At 37.3% G+C, this 22,015-nt stretch overlaps 1 protein-coding gene across 2 annotated transcripts in view; it reads right to left on the bottom strand.

Moving 5' to 3' along the window:
- Window positions 1-306: 306 nt before the first annotated feature.
- The window catches only part of LOC111143190 (ecotropic viral integration site 5), a 148,605-nt gene continuing 126,896 nt past the window's right edge, over window positions 307-22,015 (bottom strand). For both annotated transcript variants that reach the window (XM_022496721.1, XM_022496722.1), the window contains one exon: window positions 307-682. In XM_022496721.1, coding sequence (XP_022352429.1) covers window positions 371-682 — 312 coding nt within the window. In that variant the 3' untranslated portion in view covers window positions 307-370. The remainder of the gene's footprint in view (window positions 683-22,015) is intronic.

Genomic DNA, 22,015 nt, shown 5'->3' on the forward strand with positions numbered 1-22,015 from the left:
ATATGCAATTTGTTAAATGAGCATGAAATATTGCACTAGAGCAGTTTTGTCTGAAGAAAATTCAATTTTCCATAGTCCTGAACTTCAAAATGCTTCCCACATATAAATTGCATTTTCTAAATAAGAAACATTAATATTCAGTAATACTGTTAGAACCTTATTTTTCCCATTAACCATATACCAGTCTATTTTATGGCAATGGTAGTCAGTGGTGAAGATTTGGCAAAGATAAAAAGGCAGATAAGACTGTAAAATATATATATATGTATGTATATACGTATGTACATATGAAACAAGTATGTTCCAAAAACCCTTAATCATATGATAACTGATCCCTTAAAAAACCCCACAGTCTAGGTCACAGTGATGGTCAGACAGTGGTTGAGTATGACTCTCTTCTTGGGGGCTGCTCCTTTCGAGCCACTCGGTTGCTGTCTCTGGTCTCCAACGCACTGTCTTCTGTTTCGCTTTCACTACCATCTGCCACAGTGGGGTCCAAAGACATCGGGCCAGACTTTCTGTGGAAAGGAAAACCAACGCCACTTTCCCGTAAGGAATCATTCATAAAATCTTCATCAGAGGAATGGAATGATTCATCATCTCCTATTAAATGGTTGACAATGTGGATTCCATCAAAAGGAGGCTGGCCTGAGAAGACCCTCTGGCCTTTTAGGCACCTGAGCTGTCAAAACAAAACCCATGTTAATATACTCAACTGGGGGAAACACACCAAGAAAGCAAACATTTCATGTTCAAAAAAGAAGATGACTTACCTTTTATTTTTTTTGCCATTTGTAGATAAAATAGTAACTACCAATTTTTTTTTTTTTTAAGATTTTTTTATTTATTTGTCAGACAGAGAGGGAGAGAGAGCGAGCACAGACAGACAGAATGGCAGGCAGAGGCAGAGGGAGAAGCAGGCTCCCCGCCAAGCAAGGAGCCCGATGTGGGACTTGATCCCAGGACACTGGGATCACGACCTGAGCCGAAGGCAGCTGCTTAACCAACTGAGCCACCCAGGCGTCCCGTAACTACCAATTTTTATATGCCTCCTATGTGTTATGTAATGGACACATAACTTGTTTTTTTTTTTTTTTTAAGATTTTATTTATTTATTTGACACAGAGAGAGAGCGATCACAAGTAGGCAGAGAGGCAAGCAGAGAGAGAGGAGGAAGCAGACTCCCCACTGAGCAGAGAGCCTGATGTGGGGCTCGATCCCAGGACCCTGAGATCATGACCTGAGCTGAAGGCAGCGGCTTCTGCCACTGAGCCACCCAGGCACCCCAGTAACTTGTTATTTTAATTGAATTATCACAACAGTCCTATGTGGTAGATTTTATCATCTTCATTAGAGATTAGAAAATGGAAACTCAGGTAGAGGTACTACTGTGGACACACAGGTAATAGCAAAATTTAGATTCAAATTGAACCTTCATTATATTACAGATAATATAATGAACTCCATGCACTCATAAAATTTCAACAATTAGGGGCGCCTGGGTGGCTCAGTGGGTTGCGCCACTGCCTTCGGCTCAGGTCATGATCTTAGAGTTCTGGGATCGAGCCCCGCGTCGGGCTCTCTGCTCAGCGGGGAGCCTGCTTCCTCCTCTCTCTCTGCCTGCCTCTCTGCCTGCTTGTGATCTCTCTGTCAAATAAATAAATAAAAATCTTTAAAAAAAATTTAAAAAAAATTTTTCAACAATTAACATCATGGACAATCTTATTACATTATACTTCTTCTGTCTCTGGATTACTTTGAGATAAATCCCAGACATTCTATCAGTTTACCTGTAAATATTTCAGCATGCATTCTAGAAGATGTGGACTTTAAACCATACTCAGAACTATCACACATACTGTCTCAAGAGCATGTCCCCATAATAATGAAAATCAGTTACAAATAATGAAAATTTGCTATGAATCTCCTTCCTATTATAATATCCCAAAGACCACCAAACCACTGTCACTCACTCACTCAGGGCAGGAATGCTCCTTTCTACTAATGAGATCTCTCTCTGCAAGGAAGGAATGCCTTCTCTCCCCTACTCCTCCCCAGGGAGAAGGGGCAACTTCCCTAATGAGGGAATAGGGGAGAGGAATGCCATGTATTGCTCAGCTATTTCTCTTCTCTTTCCACCTTTCAGAACCAGATTTTGGCTATCCCAGGAGCTTCCCATGGCCACACCTTCATGGGGACATCATATGCTCCCTGTTACTGGCTGGGCAAGTCTGACTAATTCTAGAGTTCATTTTCCAGAGAAAAACCCACTGTTGTCACAAATCTAAAACACATTCTCCAAAACCAGCCTTTTCAGGATTAAAGGTGACTTCTTTCTATCATCTCCCACTTCTTTGCCCCAGTTACCTTAAACTCCCAAACCCACTGCCATGGATACAACCACTTCTACTACCATAGAATTGAGACATCAGCCCTGTCGTCCTCAAGAGCTTATGTCTTAAATAGGAAATCTAATTCTGATATTGTCACTTGTTTAATTTCTCCCATACACCATGAATTTTCTCCTACAATAGAGCAGAAGAGCTGAAAACAAAACAACCAAAACAATAACTGAAAAAAACTAATTACCAAAATCTACCTCGACTTGCAAGAATTTGGCTGAAAGAGATCCCATGCCTCCTACCCTTATCACTACTATTAACCTTCAACTTTGTTTCTCAGGGACAAACTCCTGGTCACTCACTATCTTTCAAATCCTAAGATAAAGCCTGTGTGAAATATTCAGGAAATATTACATATACTTTCAAAACTAACGGTTCTGAAAGTAAAGACATTACAGCCTTGCCATACACCTGCCAGCTATCCTGACAGACTTCCAGGAAGAAGTGAAGAAATGTCAGCACTTCCCTGCTGGTGTGTGAACAACGGGAAACAAGAAGGATGCTGAGACTTCAAACAGTGATGTCTGCCTCAGGCCGACCTTCAACCCTGAAGAAATCCCTATGCCCTAGGCCGAGAGAACAAAATTACAGTGATGTGCAATGTAATTTAAGTAACACTGTCTCCCTTGGCAGGGCAGAAAGGATCTAAACTCGAGGGTGAATTTTTAGGGAAAGGGCTCAGAGCACCACAAGGACCTCCCCATAGCTGTGATACCCATGGCAATACTACAACTGCCACGTTCTGATGCAACATCCTATCACCACATTGCAACACATGATTTAGAGCTCCAAGTGTTAGATTAAGTCAGTTAATCTCTTCCTTTCTTTTCTTCCCAAACCCTTTTGAAGAAATAATACAGAACATGTGTCTTCCTTTTCCCTGGCTGTTACCAAAGGAGTACAGCAGGGGAACCACAACTTCCCAATTATCTGGAAAGCTGTAGCTCTAACAAATTTTACTGCAGTTAAAAAACTGCAGCCTCTTATCAGATGTCCTAAGAGACCTCAAATATTAAATAAAACTAATTCTAGGTGGAGGGGTCATTTCCTCAATGTCAAAGGGGATGCAACTAGAGTTTATTTGAGAACTGCTAATAAAGAATAGCAAAAAAAGGAATTTCGGAGAAGAAAAAGGTGAAGGTAAGGGACTCTCTGGTAAAACTGAAGCTGTCCCTTAGTTACCTCTTAGACGAAAGTGTGCATACTGGTTCTGAGGGGAGGGAGGCCTGTGTGTGTCCTGAAAAGGGACATCTGCTCACTGAGTTCCCATCACGTGGTCTAGAAGGGGCTGAACTTCAGGTGAGGATGTCCCGGGAGACTCCTCTTCCTGTGGAGAGAGGTTTGGCTAGAGGAAGGCCAGAGCTGGGCCTTCTAATGTATAGTCTTGGGTGTCTGGATCTGAGAGCTGTACTACTGATCCTGTTACTAGACTTTTAAGAGCTAATTATATTTAAAAACAAACAAAAAAACCCAGACAATTTTCTCAACCTACACCCCTAAAAAAGACTTCCACAGATATTATTGTTGGTAGCACACTTAGATTAGCATATCTCAAAATATGGTCCACTGATTATCTCTATCAGGATAACCAAGGATGATTATTAAAAATTCAGAATCCAGGGGCGCCTGGATGGCTCAGTGGATTAAGCTGCTGCCTTCAGCTCAGGTCATGATCTCAGGGTCCTGGGATTGAGTTCTGCATCGGACTCTCTGCTCAGCGGGGAGCCTGCTTCCCTCTCTCTCTCTCTCTGCCTACTTGTGATCTCTCTCTGTCAAATAAATAAATAAAATCTTAAATAAATAAATAAGTAAATAAATAAATAATTCAGAATCCATACCCTGATCTAAGGAATCAAAATCTGGAGAGCGGAACATTTTTAAGTTTATTTATTAATTGTTTAAATAATCTCCACACTCAACATGGGACTCAAACTCACAACCCTGAGATCAAGACTGACAGGCTCCACTGACTGAACCAGCCAGCTGCCCTGAGAGTGAAACAATTTTACAAGCATCTGAGGAGATAATGATACCTCACAGTTTGAGAATCACTGTGGTAGATCTGTTCAAACCAAATGAGGCTGAGTCAAAAAGGAGTTGATTTACCTGAGATGGAGCTCTTATTCACAGTAAAAGTGCTTCTGAACAGGAAACAACTGCCCGTGTGTCTGGTATACAGAAATGGATACCACCGTTCAGTAGTACAAGCAAGCTGTTCAGACCCAAATTCACTACCTGATGGTTGAAACACGGAGCAGTCTGTTTAAATGCCTTTTCCTGAAACTTTCTCCTGGCATAGGGTAGGATCCAGGAATGCGTATGTTCAAAAGACCTGAATAATTCTGATGTGCATCCCAGAGTAAAGACCATTATTACAGGCAACATTTTGTCTGTTTGTTCAGCTTTGTTTGGTGTCTCCTATGAATCAATCATAGGATCAGGAATCTGACAAAAGCTAATGACTCTCTTTCTTGAAAAGTACATATATGTATTTTTGCATACCCTTCTGTAGCCCCTTGTCTTTTCTAAGTTTTGGTTAAAGACTGTTAGAACATTTTTATAAAGCAACAAGAAAACAACTAAACTTTGTGAAATGCCAATAACACACCCCTATCATGAAAAAGATTTAAAAGGTATTATTTTTCTAGGTGAAATGAGACATAGGTTTTAAAGGCATTGAATGTGACTGAAAATACTTTTGAGATTCACCAAGGATTGGAATTTTAAGCAAAGGGACTCTTCTCTGGTGGAATCTTGGAATTTCCCCCAAAGAAGGGTCTCAGCTGATCATAGTCAACAAACTCTATCCAGGCATTCAGAACTTCCTGTTAGCTTTTTAAGTTCTCCAGACCTAATATTTGAGCAGGGAGTCGGGTATTTGAAAAAATCATCTAAGAGATGCTGGGGGTAGGGGTGGGGGGACAGCAACTAGGAGGAAACAGACTATTGGTGAAAAGAAAACTCTTTAAAAATCATTTATTTCCTCTGAAGAAACTGCATCCATGTAAAACAAAAAACAAAACCAAAAACCTAGGACACTCTACAAGAGGTTTCAGACATAATTTTTTCTGACCTGAAAGACATGTGCTTTGAGACTGAAAAAGCCTACCAAGTATCTATCACAATGGATAAAAGTAGACTTACACAATGGTACCTTATAATGAAATTTCAGGACACTGGGAACAAGAAAAGATAAAGCATCCAGCCAAAACAAAAACATATTTTATATAAAAGATTAAGAATCACAATGATAGGGACACCTGGGTGGCTCAGTTGGTTATGCCTGCCTTCGGCTCAGGTCATGATCCTGGCATCCTGGGATGAGTCCCACATTGGGTTCTCTGCTCAGCAGAGTCTCCTTCTCCCTCTCTGCTGCTCCCCCTGCTTGTGCTCTCTCTGGCTCTATAGCAAATAAATTTTAAAAAGTCTTAAAAAAAAAAAAGGAATCACGATATCAGACTTCTCAACTGTAAACAGAATAGAGCAAGGCCTTCAAAATTCTGAGAAAATATTTCCAACGTACATTTAAAAAATTGAAATTATCTTAAAAAACACTTTAAATACATGGGATGATTTAATGGATTCCCATGTTGTCATCATCTAGCTATCTGGAAGCAAATGAAAAAGGATTTTTATTTTTATGGTTTTTTTCTCTTGATAAGTATGATCACATTTATTTTCAATAGATTATATTCTGCCACCAGGAATATTTGAGCATGCCTATTATATCCAGCATTGGCCAGCATGACCATTACATATTTTTCTCCATCTTAATTTGCACACTTATTGTGATTTTGTTTCTTTGATTACTGCTGGGATGATTGAGATTTTCTTTTCTTTTTTTCCAGTATATTAACTTATAGTATTATATTAGTTTCGGGTGTACAATATGGTGATTCAACACATTACCCACTGCTTGTCACAAGTGCCCTCCTTAATTCCCATCACCTATTTCACGCATTTCCCCCCACCCCCGTCCAGTAATCATCAGTTTTTTCTCTATAGTTAAGAGTCTGTTTCTTGGCTTGTTTCTCTCTCTTGAAATACAGTTTTTAAATAACAGACTATTGAATTAGATGTTTTAGAAAAATATATAATCTTATTCTGTACTTCAGATTATTTTATTCTCAAAAATGAATACATAAAATAGTAAAAACAAGCTTATTGTATGATAAAATGTTTCCTTCTAATGAGTGCCTTCTAGTTCTATAACATTTAAAATTTAGATATTAAGTAGATTTGCCATTTTCCAAATATCAGTTAAAAGACCCACAAACTACCACAGAGATGATCTCACAGACTATTCAACTCAGCAGGTCACTCTGGAGTCCTTACTTTGGGGAGAATGTTGATGTTAACAGCACCCTTTGACTCCCTAATTCTCTAGACCAATAATTAATAAATTGTGTTATGTACAAGAACCTCCTGGGATTGTTTTAAAAATATATAGACTCTTGGGCTCTCCTCTCAGACACCTGGATTCATCAGGCAGGACTCAGGAATCTATTTTAAACAAGCACACCAGGGAGTTCTGATTAGGATGATCTGTAGATCACGTTCTGAGAGACACTACTCTAAATGGATCATATTTAGGGATTTACTATATTAGGATCATGTTAAGAAAATTTGGTAAGGATAAATAAATTTGAACTCAAGATGTTCTTGTTAATTTATCACTGCCACACTGGCCATTGTCATATTTTAAAAATACAATGGTCTGATGTGGACACACAACTCAAGGGGAAAAAGCAAATAAAAATACAAAGAATTGTAAGGTAAATAAATATTTTAAGATATGACACCTTCACCATCTAGTTTCAAATCTGTTTCTCATGGGGTGTTTCAGGGGATTCATTACTGAGGAACAGCAACCAGTTTTAGACATCTCAACATCTGAGTTTATATCAAAGTGAGAGAACATATGTTTATAAAACAGAGTCAGAGCCTTCTCTTCTCCTTCTCCTATCGAATGTCAACCTTCAAATTCAAACTTTATTCTGAGGATCAGCTTCATATTCAGGTGACAAACTATACCTTTTGAAGGATAACATGCCTAACCTTAGGAGTATAGTTCTAGCTTTAAAACCCTTGATAGAGGGGCGCCTGGGTGGCTCAGTGGGTTAAAGCCTCTGCCTTCGGCTCAGGTCATGATCCCAGAGTCCTGGGATTGAGCCCCACATCGGGCTCTCTGCTCAGCAGGGAGCCTGCTTCCTCCTCTCTCTCTCTGCCTGCCTCTCTGCCTACTTGTGATCTCTGTCAAATAAATAAATAAAATCTTTAAAAAAATAAATAAAATAAAATAAAACCCTTGATAGAAAAACGATTGCTTTTCTCTTCTTTTTCTTCTTCTTCTTCTTCTTCTTTTTTTTAAAGATTTATTTATTTATCTTATAGGAAGGGGGAGAAAAGAGGGAGAGTGAGAGAGAAACTCAGACAGACTCTGTGCTGAGCCCAGTGCAGGGCTCAATCTCAAGACCCTGAGATCAGGACCCAGTCAAAGCCAAGAGCAGGTTGCTTAACCAACTATGCCACCCAGGCGCCTTTAAGTAGACTGATATTAAAGAGTCTATTCTGTATAGTTCCATGTAAATAGTTTAAAAAAAACAGTTTAAAAACAAGCAAAAAAAGGAGAAAAATTTGGAGTTCAGTGATAGATAACACAAAGTTCATTAAACTTATTCTCCCTGCATTTGTGAACATTTGAAAATTTCCATAATAAAAAACATGTACATTAAAAAAATAAGGTCATCAATAAAATCTCTCAAAAATACTTCCAAATTCATGTGTAGCTGACCATTTTGATAAGGAGTTAGACTCACCATAACAAAACCCCCAAATAATCCAATGGAAAAAAAAACCAAAAAGATAACTGCTTCCTTTATATTTGAAAGTATTTCTTTTTTGTTTTCTGGTATTATTTTGATATTAATAGTTTAAAATATTAGCATCTTAATAAATTTTTATGACATATTTAATACATCAATAGGGATAAATATTTTCATAAACTTTAATACTGTATTGATTGACACACATATATATTGGAGTGTATTATTTATAGATAAGTTTTTTCTAAGTTATAATGAATACTTAAAATCAGCATTGTCTGGATGGCTGGTCTACATATATTCTACCACTTCCGTTAGCCTCTGATGATGGTGACTGTTTCTTAATCATTTTTGTATCCTAGAACTCAGCACTCTGACTAGACAAGAGTGGGCACGTAAGAAATATAGATGAACTACAGTGAAAAGATAACAGGATTCTTGAGAAAGCCCTCTGGTACTCATTATTCATTTCAGAGGGGAGTGCTAATATACGAGATGCCAATAATGTACTGTTTCTTACCTGATATGGACTGCTTCATCATGTTATGCATGAAGAGACAGAGTAAAGAAATAAAAACATACAGAATTTGTTTAAATAATACTTAAGATATGCTGACATACTCATTATAGCTTAAAAAGCTAACAAAATCTTAACCTCTCACGAGCTTCAAAGAGATTGGATTTTAAGATTTCTCTGCATGTATTCAACAATGCTCACCCAAAGAAAGTATTTAGTAATTAGAAAAAGAAAGTGTTAAGATATTATACAACTTATAAAGAATATAGCACAAGAGGCAGTATAGCTAATAAGAAAACAGGAAACTGTCATGTTCATAGTCTGATGAACGTAGGTTTTGACAGGAAATAGCAGTTTCTAACTGCATGATAGTAAAAATCCAAACACTAAAAACTAGTATTAAAACCTATTACAGCTATTTCACATAAAAATTATCAGTAAAATTTGAAAGCAGGGAGAAGAATCTGCAGCAATGAATGTTCTGAAGGCCCAAAGGACTTTATAATCATTAAAGATACACAAGTATTTAAAAAATTGTTCATTAGTCTACTTCATCAGCTAAACCTCTAGAGGTTAAGACAGAAGTTTCTTTTGTAAAACAGGGAAATGTTATAGCACTAGAGATTTGTAGCCTTTAAATATAACTTCCTAATAAATAACAGAGAAATCTGTGCTGAGAAATTTGATCATCTGGGCCAGTGTCCATGTGGAGAGAGTGTACGTGTTCTCTATGTGTTTGCTTTTTTCCAGTAAATTATAAACACTGAGAACTTGAAAAGGTTTGGGTTGTTTTTGCATTTGATTTTAAAGAGACACAACAGGTTATCCTTCCTCAATTTTAATGTGTAGGGGTAATAAAATTAATAATAAACCCTTATAATTATATGAGGTTTTACAGTTAAAGTGCTTCCATGCATATTATTTCAAGTAGTTAAAAAAATTTTCCCCCATGTGTGACTGGAGGCTGAATTGTACAGACAACTACCACTTTCTGAGATTCAAAAGAATAAGAAGCGCTGCCACTGAATATTCTGAAAGACAATCAGTCCACAACAAAGTGGAAAAAAGTCATCCACACACCAAAAAAACCCCTAACCAAATGAACTTTGATCACTACTAGACAGGGTTTAAACCATTTAAGTGAGTCATGTGATACCAAGTGAACTGCAAAACAGATGCAGTAAGTTTCCAAGACTGAGTCATATCAGATTATAAAAGCTTCTATTTGTACGTTTGGGTTTATAAAATCAATCTTTGTAAAACACTGAACTATCACTGTTAAAGCAACATGTCTGTAAGTGATGTATAAGATATAAAATTTTAAATAACATTATCCTTTATATGAGAAGATGGACATAAAGTTCAATAATCACAAAGATTTGTATTTCTATGTTCTAGAGGCTTTGCTTTCTTTCTCCAAAGTATAATTGGTAATTTTGATGAAATCCTTACATAATAGTTTTAATAGTTTTTTCAATTTGTGAAATGTAAATGTTTGTAAATGTAAAAGGGAAATGATGTGCTAAATTCTCAATTATCAAATTCTTTCAAAAATGAATCGTACACATGACAAAGATTAAAACTAGCCATAAGCACCCAAACCAAAAGATTTCCAGTGAATGAAAACAGGAAACCAATAAAAGCAATCAACTGGAGGTCATGACTTTTCCATCATTGTATTATATAGACAGGAGCAAAAATTCAGACCTAGAATACTCAAAAGTAGATTAAGTTGAAAAGTTTAAGAGGTTTTTTTTTCTAAAATAATACAAAATAGACAATGTTGAAAATGGTTCTGGCTTTAAGCTAAGTAAATTATTTTTAAAAACCAGATAAAGCATTTAAATTTTCAAAACATACGGATTGTAAAAAATGTATAAAATGCAATAGTTAAAACGCATGCTTTTAGAAGCAAAGAAAAAATATGCACCCACAATAAGAAGTGAAATAGGTGGAAAGGAAAGTCTGGCACTGAAGAAATTTATACTGTGTATTTGTTACCAGAGAAGTAGAGAGGGGGAAGAATTAAGTCATTTACAAAGAACTCTAAGTCTTTCTATAGTGTATACTTAGATTTATCCAGCATACTACGGCAAACAAAATGAAACTGCATCGTACTCTTCCTGGCAGCTGACACATCTTGATAAAATTGAAACCATTAACATTATTTAGAAGGTACTCTAATGTCAATGGTGATGAGGTTAGGAATATGTGAGCTTCTATGTAAATTTATGACCAATTACAGGAAATAAATCACTTCACACTTGTTTCACTCTGTACTTTTAAAGCTACATCAAAGTACATTTCATTTGATTTAACCTTCAGCTGAAGCACTGAAAAAATTCAAATGTTTAGCAAAACATCTCTTCAAAACAAAGTACTTCTTTTCTATCTGGACTGAACCATTAAGAGGAATCATTCATCTCTAAAAGCTAAGTCATGGGTTTTATCAGTCTATCTAATTACCCAAATTTTAATCATTTATCTGATAAGGGACTTATATCTAAAATATATAAATAACTTCTACAAATCAATTATAAAAAGACAACCCAATTACAAAGTGGGCAAAGGATCTGGGTAACTATTTCTCTAAAGAAGATACGGATGGCTAATAAGCATATGACAAGATGCCCAATATGATTAGCCACCAGAAAAACACAAATCAAAACCAAAATGAGATGACCTTCATAGTTTCTAGAGTTGGCTGTCACAAAAAGGAGAGATAATATCAACTATTGGCAAGCATGTGGAGAAACTGGAACCCTCAGACACAGCTGGTAGAGATGTAAAATGGTACAGTTCCTTTAGAAAACAGTATATGGCAGTTCTTCAAATGATTAAACATACAGTGACAATATGACCCAGCAATTCCACTAATAAGTAACATTCAAGACAAATGAAAACATATGGTCACAATGAAATTTGTACATAAATGCTCACATCAGCATTATCTATAAGTCAAGAGGTGAAAACAATCCAAATGTCCATCAACCAATAAATGGATAAATACAATGTGGTATACCCATTTGATGGAATATTATCAGGCAATAAAAAGGAATGAAGTACTGATACATGCTACAAATAAATGAACCTTGAAAACATGTTAATAAAGAAACCAGTCACAGATGACCACATATTATATAATTCCATTTACACGAAATGTCCAGAATCAGGAAATCTGTAGAGGCAGAAAGTAGATTAGTGGTTGCCTAGAGCTGTGGGAAGGGAGCTTGTTGTAAATGAGGAATAACTGCTAACGGGAATGGTATTAGCTTTGGAGTGATAAAAACATTCTAAAATTGTGGTAATGGCTGCATAACTCTGTGAATATACTAAAAACCACTGAACTGTACACTTAAAATGGGTGAACTGTATTATATGTGAATTATTTCTCAAACCTATTTTAAATATATATATGTATATAAATCAGATAGCCATTTGGTGGGTATATTGCCAATGGAGATATTGCCATATTGAAAATAAATAATTTCCTATTCAAGAAATGTAGAAAATTTAATTGATTTAAAAAAATTCATCAACAATGAGAATCTTCAACATCCAATTTTTTCCTCAACAGAAAAAAGAAGTGGTGGCTACCTTCTCCAGCTTCATTTTAATAGGCAGAAAATATTTGCAGTAGAAAGTTTAATGCTTTAGACAGAAGTATTAAGTAAAAGGAGATTAATGCATTTGTAGCATTCAGTTTTTTCCAGAAACTAATTTTAAAAATACATAATATACATATATAGCCACAGACCTACACTCTTTTATCACTGAACACAAAATGAATTATCAAACAGAAAAGATTAGTATCCCTCTCTTCCTCATTCTGAGGTGCTCATAGGCTGCTTAGTTAAGATTGGGCACTTGTAAACCACATGACCTCATGAATGCTATCTTATCATATCACAGGTTCCTCAGACTGACCACAACAACTTAAATCAGACAGGCAGCAAAGCAGCACGAAGTCTTTGACACATATTATTGGTATGACATTTTAGCTGTCCAGTTCATGGGGAGTGAAAATCTGATTATCTCAAGTCCAACTGCATCTGTGAGATAGGGTCCATAAAAAGCACATGATTTATGGCACTAAAGACTTCCAACCACAATTTAAAATTTTTAGTTTCTGTAAATCTGAGGGAGCTAGTTCATCTTTTATCAATGCTCCTTTTGTTGACACTTAGTATGTTTGTAGAAGAACACATTTACAAATATTCCTAGTTTGAAAAACTGTCAATACTATGTTACTGTTTTTTTTTTAAACTAGCATTTTAAAACTGAATTACTGGATGCAAAAGAAAATAAGGTTTTAAAAATGACTGGCTACATTTCAAGAACTTGGCATAGCTGAAGAAACTGGACTTTTGGATTTAAGAATATATAGCACTAAAAAAATAGGTGTGAAGTATTGGGTAGCTTGGGTAACAGGAAGAGAGTATCTAAATTAAACGGAAAAGACTCAAATTGGCTCTCAAATGCTTTGTTTGGGCCAAGGTCTTAAAGAGAATACAATTCAAAACATAATCAGGGAAGAAGACTCTATTTTATGGATTTCCTCTTGTTTGATTAAGAAAGCTTTATCCTCAGCCATCAAATCAATCTCTCTGAATGCTATTTTCAGAACCACACATGACGAACTGATCAGGCTAAGTCTCTGGTTTCAGAAGCGCCCCTCTCTACTGATTTCCCTGTTGTCTTTATAGCTGCTGCTTCTCTCTCTCCTGAACTCTTTATTTGCCTCCAGACGTTTGTATATGATGCCCTCTCTGCCTAAACACTTTTCTACTCTCCTTTTCCTGGCTATCTTCTACTCCTCCTTCGACACAGTTCAGGTAGCCCCACACCCAGAGACTTTTGGACGCATTTGTCATGGTTCTACCACAGCGCTGTCCATATAGACTATTCTCCCTACCAGTCTGAATTCCTTCACAAGTGGGACTACGACTTCTAGATACCCAGCGCAGGACTGGGATGGAATGCACTTTAAAGATTACTTAGCATGACTGCTTTAGGATGCAGTAAATGAGGCAAGGCCTGAGGCATGTGTGGGAGCTAAATGACGTCCAAATGTTCACTGACTGAGTGACTGTATGAAGTAAACCGGCATCCTAAGGGCATACAGTTAACCAGTGATAGAACCAGGCCTAGAATCCAGGTCTCCTGACTCTAAGCCCAGTGTTCCAAAACTGATAGTTTCTCAACCATGTGTAGTAAGTTCTTTTTGGAGAACAAAGACACAAAATTCAGAAACAAAACTAAACATCAAATTAAAAAACAAACAAAAATCCAGAACTGTTATAAAGAATTTGATAAATTACACATATATCTATAATTTTTCCTCTCTTCTCCCTTTTATGGATGCGTTTAGAAATACTGGCATGATAATGAAAGGAGAAAGTAAGAGTTAGATGGAGAGTAGGGATAATTAATTAATTTTTTTTTAAAGTAGGCTCCCCAACCAGTGTGGAGCCCAACACAGGGCTTGAACTCATGACCCTGAGATTAACACCTGAGCTAAGATCAAGAGTTGGGAGCTTAACCAACTGAGCCACCCAGAAGCCCCAGGATAATCAGCTTTTAAACAAATGAAACATTTTAAAAATGAGTACACAAGTCTTAAAACCTGAGTATATGAGTAAGGTCACTGGATTTTCAGACTCTAGCTCATTTGGTTGCCCGAATCAGGCTGAATGAAATCTTTAAGCATAACCTATTAGTTTCACTTAAATGTTAACGAGTACTTCTAATACTGTAGTGACATTAAAATCTTACTGGTATCATACATACTGATGAAATGGTTTCTTTAAAAAAATTATATGGTTTATTTTGTGTAGTATAAGTCAACAGTTAACCATGTAATTCATTGTAGGGGAGAGAGAGAATCTTAAGCAGGATCCACACCCAGTATTGAGCCCAATATGGGGCTTTATCTCACAACCCTGGGATCTTGACCTGAGCTGAAATCGAGAGAGGCTTAACTGACTAAGCCACTCAGGTGTCACTGAAATAGTTTGAGCATTTATATCTTATTTTTCTCATATCTAAGACTGAAGAATATGCTATTAGATAGTGTTTTCAGGGGAATGCTAATGGAATAAGTCTCTCCTATCCTTAGCCAATGAAATCTATTAAAGAACTGCTATAAGCAAATCTGTCACTACAGGTGTTATAGTTACTTTTAGTTCCTTTAAGAAATGCTTATTATTGGAGCATTTAGGTGGTTCAGTTGGTTAAGTGGCTGACTCTTGATTTCAGCTCAGGTCATGATCTCAGGGTCCTGAGATCAAGCCCTGAGTTGGGTTCCATGCTCAGCAAGGAGTCTGCTTGAGGATTTTCTCTCTTCTTCTTCCTCTGCCCCTCCCCTCACTTGCCCTTTCCCACTCTCTGTTTCCCTAAAATCAATCAGTCTTTAAAAAAAAAAAAAGATGATTATCTGTCTTTACTTTTCATGATCTAAGTGGTATCTGACATCCAGTTTCCCTTAAGTGGTTTTTAAAAATTTTTTTTTAAGATTTTATTTATTTATTTGACAGAGAGATCACAAGTAGGCAGAGAAGCAGGGAGAGAGAGAGAGAGAAGCAGGCTCCCCGCCGAGCAGAGAGCCCGATGCGGGGCTTCAGCCCAGGACCCTGAGATCAGGGCCTGAGCGGAAAGCAGAGGCTTATCCCACTGAGCCACCCAGGCGCCCCATCCCTTAAGTGGTTTTTTATGACTTACATTTCCAATCTAATTGTTGGAACCACTTATTAAGCAATTTATAGATTAGCACTAATAGGCATTGTCTCACCACAATGCATTTGAAAATCTAGTTATTCTTGTTTACAGTAAAGCACTATTTAAAAACTTGCCACTTAGTGGGGCGCCTGGGTGGCTCAGTTGGTTAAGCGTCTGCCTTGGGCTGAGGTCATGATCCCAGGGTCCTGGGGAATTGAGTCCTGCATCAGGCTCCCTGCTTGGTGAGGAGACTGCTTCTCCCTCTCCTCCCTGCTCCTACTAGCTTGTGCTCTCTGTCTCTTTCTTTGTGTGTGTGCGTGTGTCTCTCTCTCAAATAAATAAAGAAAATCTTAAAACAAAACAAAATCCCCCCAAAAAAACAAAAAAAACTTGCCACTTAGTACCAGAAAACACAGAAGTGCTCAAAGACTAATGGGATTTTAGAAAGAAAAAAGAAAAGAAAAGAAGAGAAGAGGGGAGGGGAGAAGAGGAGGGGAGGGGTAGAAAGGAGGGGAGGGGAGGGGAAGGGGAGGGGAAAGAAAGGAAGAACAGAAAAAAAAAAAAAAAGAAAAGAAAAGAGAAAGAGAGAGAGAGATATTTGAAAGACTTTCCACTGGTCAAATTCAGGACAATTTGATTACCAAGAGAACGGATCGGATCCAGGAGTTCATAGTACTGTGTTAGGATTTTTGAAAGACTCTTAGAAATATAAGGCTGACTAAGGCATAGTCTTTGCCTCAAGGAACTCACAGTTTAGCCTGTCCCTAAGCATCAAGGACAGTATAACAACCCTTAATTAAAATAAGCAAAATTGGGGCACCTTGGTGGCTCAGTGGGTTAAAGCCTCTGCCTTCAGCTCGGGTCATGGTCCCAGGGTCCTGGGATCAAGCCCCACATTAGGCTCTCGGCTCAGCGGGGAGCCTGATTCCTCCTTTCTTTCTCTCTGCCTGCCTCTGCCTACTTGTGATCTCTGTCTGTCAAATAAATAAATAAAATCTTTAAAAAAATTAAAAAATTAAAAAAATAAAACAAGCAAAATTATGTGCTGTGTTATCTCCCATTTCTGAACTATTAAGTATTCACTATCAGTATCAACCATATAGTCTTTGTTAAATTAAGTGTTCCACTTTCCCCCAGCAGATTGTAAATTCCTTGAGAGTGAGACTACACTGTACTTTGCATACCACAGTATCAGAAAAACAGCCCACCGGACATAGTCTTGTATCCAAGTCTGACTTTACAATTCTAACTGGTTCTGTTCCTTGGCCAGTGGAAGACTATCTCTTAAGGTTATTTATTTTGTCCTTCAGTTCTGAGTACCAGATTCAAATCCCTCATTTCTGATTGATTCTATATTCTCTAATTTGGCTGCTCACCCAGATTTTATCCTAAAAATCTCTTAACTCTTTTGAGGCTTATCCTTCCCTAGGTCAATGCCCCGAAGAAGCTTCTTTCCTGGGTATCTCATCCTCTCTAGGGTCTAATTCCTTCTCTTACCTTGTTTTTTACTTTTAATTTCCCTTTTTTAAGTGATTTCATTATCTCATCTTACCCTCTTCTACTGGACCTATCTTTTTTGTCATGTTCTGAGGATTCAACTCCAGTTCTTCAATGAAATTATCATCATCAGAAACACATATTTTCATCAGCAAATTTAAACATCTTTTTTGACCTATAGTAGGAATAGGATACATACAGAGAGGCATATAATTGGGTCAAACACTGCCCCCCTTCTATGAATATAGCATAAAACTGGAATGTGGTCTAAAAGTCTTAAATAAAAAGTAGGGCACCCTGTATGGTATTATTATAGTTTTTCCTCTGTGTTTAATATTCTTTTTGGAGGCAAAGAATGAATGGAAAGACATACAGTCTTGGAGATTTTAAGAAATTAACCTAGAAACAACTGCTGGAAGTTTGGTTACAAGTTAAATAATAAACTCTTGCAGCAGAATGTATTGAATAGCTGAGCTAATTTATGTCCTTGGGTAAGCTTGTATTTCTTAAATAATAGGTATATCTGAAATGGGGTAACTAGTTTTATCTAGTTCTATGTTTCTGGGGATGTCAAATTTGGCTAGAAAAACTCAGTTGCCTCTGTTTTCAGAAAATCAACTAATATTTAAAAGTTAAGATTTTAGTAGCACCTACTGGAAACTGAAGCAGAATCTCTAGGGTCAAGTCACACCAATTTCCCAGTTTCAGATGGAAGAGAAATCCAGAACCTGATGCTGGAAGAAAAGTAAAGAATACTAGGTGGTAGTAGAGTTCTACTAAGTAGACGTTAGGTTCCCATCTGAGAGAAGTAATTAATTTAATTCAACCCTTATGAACCCCTACTACATCTAACATGTGACAACTAAATGGGTCGGCAGGACTGTGGTAGGACAGTGGGATGTAGCAGATCAGAAGTCAGAATGCTTGGGCAGTAGTTCAGGCTCTGCCACCAACTAACCGTGTAACTTCGGGTAAGTCCCGTAACGCTTATGCCCTCAGCTTCCTCATTTATCAAGTGAAAAACCAGATAAACTTTAAGAACACGCCTGGCTTTAAAAAATGTGAATCTGAAATCTCAGCTTTATGTCTTCTACACAGTAATATTATTGCAGACATTAAATATTGTACACTGTACAGTTTTTTAATCTTATGACTTCAAATAAGATAAATTATCTGAGATTAAACGGCACATATAAAAGGAATAGGAATAACAAAACCAATTTAAAGAAGTCATTAAGAATGAATTTTTAGGGGGCGCCTGGGTGGCTCAGTGGGTTAAAGCCTCTGCCTTCGGCTCAGGTCATGGTCCCAGGATTCTGGGATCGAGCCCCGCATCGGGTTCTCTGCTCCGCAGGGAGCCTGCTTCCTCCTCTCTCTCTCTGCCTGCCTCTCTGCCTACTTGTAATCTCTCTCTCTCTGTCAAATAAATAAAATCTTTAAAAAAAAAAAAAAAGAATGAATTTTTAGGGGTGCCTGGGTGGCTCAGTAGGTTGTCTGTCTGCCTTCGGCTCAGGTCATGGTCTCAGGGTCCTGGGATTGAGCCTCACATCAGGCTCCCTGCTCAGCCTGCGTCCCCACCTCCCTTTGCCTGCTGCTCTGCCTACTTGTGCTCACTCTCTACCTCTCTCCAATAAATAAAGTCTTAAAACATTTAAAAAAAAAAAGATTGAATTTTTAATAGGAAGTTAAATGGAGGTTTTAAGATTTAAAAACAGTGCTAAACATTTTTTTAAAGATTTTATTCATTTATTTGCAAGGCAATGCACAAGTAGGGGGCATAGCAGGCTCCCAGCTGAGCAGGGAGCCTGACATAGGACTCCATCCCAGGACCCTGGGATCATGACCTGAGCAAGAAGGCAGATACTTAAATGACTGAGCCACCAGGTGGCCAGAACTAAACGGTTAATTTAAAGAGCCTTAAAGCAATTTTCATAGGAGTACAAACACATTCTCTCATTATCTACATAAGACTTTCAGCAGCAAAAAAAAAACCAAAACCAATTTTCCTACAGAAAGGCTTGTGAGAGCTCCTGTATGATATTTTATATTGCTTTAACTAGAGAAAAAAACAAATTTAAGGGAACACATTCTTTTATTAAAAAGTTGCCACACTGTGGGGTGCGTGGGTGGCTCAGTGGGTTAAGCCTCTGCCTTCGGCTCAGGTCATGATCTCAGGGTCCTGGGATCGAGCCCTGCTTCAGGCTTTCTGCTCAGCGTGGAGACTGCTTCCCTCTCTCCCTCTGTCTGCCTCTCTGCCTACTTGTGATCTCTCTCTCTGTGTCAAATAAATAAATAAAATCTTTAAAAAAATTACCACACTGGGAAACTGGGCACTTTTTACCGTAACAATATGCATGAAAGCTTATAACTCCCATCTATGGAAACTTTTTTAAACAATAATTCTAAAACTAAGATTCAGTTATCAACAGAATACTGTATTTATTCCTTATTTCTGCCTCCACCAGTATACTGTTGCTATCAATACAGTTTATAAAAAATGTCATTCTTATCCTCTGTAAACTAGGTAATGTACTTGGAGTTTTGCAAGATTTAAAAGGAAATAAAAACTGGTAGAAACAGGCAATACAGAATAAGCAAAAATATTATTATTCGGTTTGAAATAAAGAGAAAAAAAATAGCTGCCAATAATTACAGCCGAATTACTAAGTTCCTTTCTACCTTTGATATTCTGATTTTAATGTCTAGATGAAGATCCATGTTAAATTGATCAATGTTAAATGAGCCTTTAAGCTTCTTTATTAAAAGTTTGGGGTGCCTGAGTGGCTCAGTGGGTTAAAGCATTAGCCTTGACTCCGGTCATGATCCTGGGATTAAGCCCCGCCTGGAGCTCTACTTCTCCCTCTCCTCCCTGCTCATGCTCCCTCTTGCTGTCTCTGTCTCTGTCTCTCTCTCAAATAAATAAATAAAATCTTTAAAAAAATAAATAAATTCAAGTTCAAGTGATTTTATTAACTACTTTTAAACTGGGAATGTAGAGCAAGGAAAAAAAGATACACAGTTATAGAAGGGTAGTCTGTCATTTGATTATAAAAGCTCCTTATTTAAAAAATTCTAGTTTTGGGGCTCCTGGGTGGCTCAGTTGGTTAAGCCTCTGCCTTTGGCTCAGGTCATGGTCCCAGGGTCCTGGGATCAAGCCCCACATTGGGCTGCCTGCTCGGTGGGGAGCCTGTTTCTCCCTCTCTCCCACTCCCTGTTCTTGCGTTCTCTCTCTTGATGTCAAATAAATAAATAAATAAATAAATAAAATCTTTAAAAAAAATTTCTAGTTTAACGAGTATACACATTAAACATATTAATAATGGACAGGACATTCAAAATACTTTCTGGTAGATACTTTACTAAATCTATAGCTCAAGCATAAACAGTTATCAGAATTGAAGAAAGATTACTCACATATAAACATTTTCTAAGGCAAACTTCAGACTGGGCATTCTTTAGATTTCCTTTTATTTACTCAAACTCCTAATTTTCTACTTGGCTGGTAGAAATAAAAGATTCTTGTAACATACAGTAACTTAAAAAACTGTCTCCTTCACAAAGAAGACAGGATGACAAAAGCCCTGGGTACTGGGAATGAGCACAGAGGCTATCCTTTAAATGAAAGTTGGCTTTATCTACCTGGGTTGTATGTTATTTATAGCATCCTATAATCGTGTTTTACGTAGTTTTGTTTCTGGCCAGCTTTGTCCTAAAATAGCTTATATTTCTTCAAGTTCTTCAGGAAGGGGGTCTCAGTAATTGTTCAGTGACAGACAATTCCTCCTGTCAAGTTCTTTCATAAATCATCCATCATTCTCTAATAAATGGTAAAAAAAAAATGCTGAAGATATCTTTCTTAATATATTCATTCTTTAAGAGGACCAGAAAAGTTTATAATTTAATTAAAATAACTATGTTGAAATACTCTCTTCTTGAAAGTCTCCTTTCTGGGGCTACTGTATCTACAGTCTCCAGTTTCCTTCCCATCTCACTGGTAGTTTTGATCTCCTTTATTGGCTCTCTTGATTTTATAGGTCAGGAGTACCACAGACTTGCTCCTAGAACCCCTTCCCTTTACCTATGAATAACATTTATAGGCCAATAACTACTATACCTATTTTTAGCCCCAACATCTTTTTAGAACATCATACATACCCATTGCCTACTTCATATTTTCATTTTAATGTTTAATAGTAATCTTAATTTTAACATAAACAAAACAGAGGTCTTGAGAGTCTACCCTTCCGAACCTCAGTAAATGTAACCAACCAATCATTCAGATGTCAAGTAAAGAATCTCTGGAGTCACTGTTTTATCTTATGTCCCTCATACAATCCATCAGCAAGTTCTCAACCTCGAAAACCTATCTTTAATACATTCCACTTCTCCCATCCTTCTAAGGATGTGGCTAACATTTCCACTTCTCTCATCCTTCTAAGCCACCTTTGCTCTTACCTAGACTATATTAACAGCCTCCATTTCCCTGTTTCTATTCTTGCTCTCTTATAATCAATTCACCATACAGCAGGCAGGGCAAATCAGATCACATCACTCTTTGCTTAAAACCATCCAAAGGCTTCCCACTGAACCAAGAATAAAACAGTCTATTTATCCTGGCTTATAAAGCGCTATTTAGGATTTGATTTCAACTACCTCTTGAATCTTATCTCATACCATTTTCTTCCCCACCCTCCACTATACTCAAGCCACATTTTAGTATGATTTCTCACGAAGTCCACTACATTTCCCTCAAGGTCTTTGTACTAGTTGTTTCTTCTGCCTGGAACGTTCTTTCCACTGATTTTCTGCACATCAGGAAGCTTCTTTGCATTCCTATCACAGCTTTTACATTACCCTATTAGCAAAGTCTTTTGAAATAATTTATTAAATTTTTTTCCCCATGGAGTATCCATTACAGGGCAACATTGTACTAGGTACTGGCTGGCGGCGGGGGTCGAGGGGGGGAGTTACTCAAGTACACATTGAAACCATAATGAGAAACCTCTTCACAGCCAAAGAATGACTAAAATTAGATAAAGACAGACAATCCTACATGT

The sequence above is a fragment of the Enhydra lutris genome, unplaced genomic scaffold, assembly GCF_002288905.1.
Source record: "Enhydra lutris kenyoni isolate GAN:26980312 unplaced genomic scaffold, ASM228890v2 scaffoldscaffold9, whole genome shotgun sequence".
Lineage (NCBI taxonomy): Eukaryota > Metazoa > Chordata > Mammalia > Carnivora > Mustelidae > Enhydra > Enhydra lutris.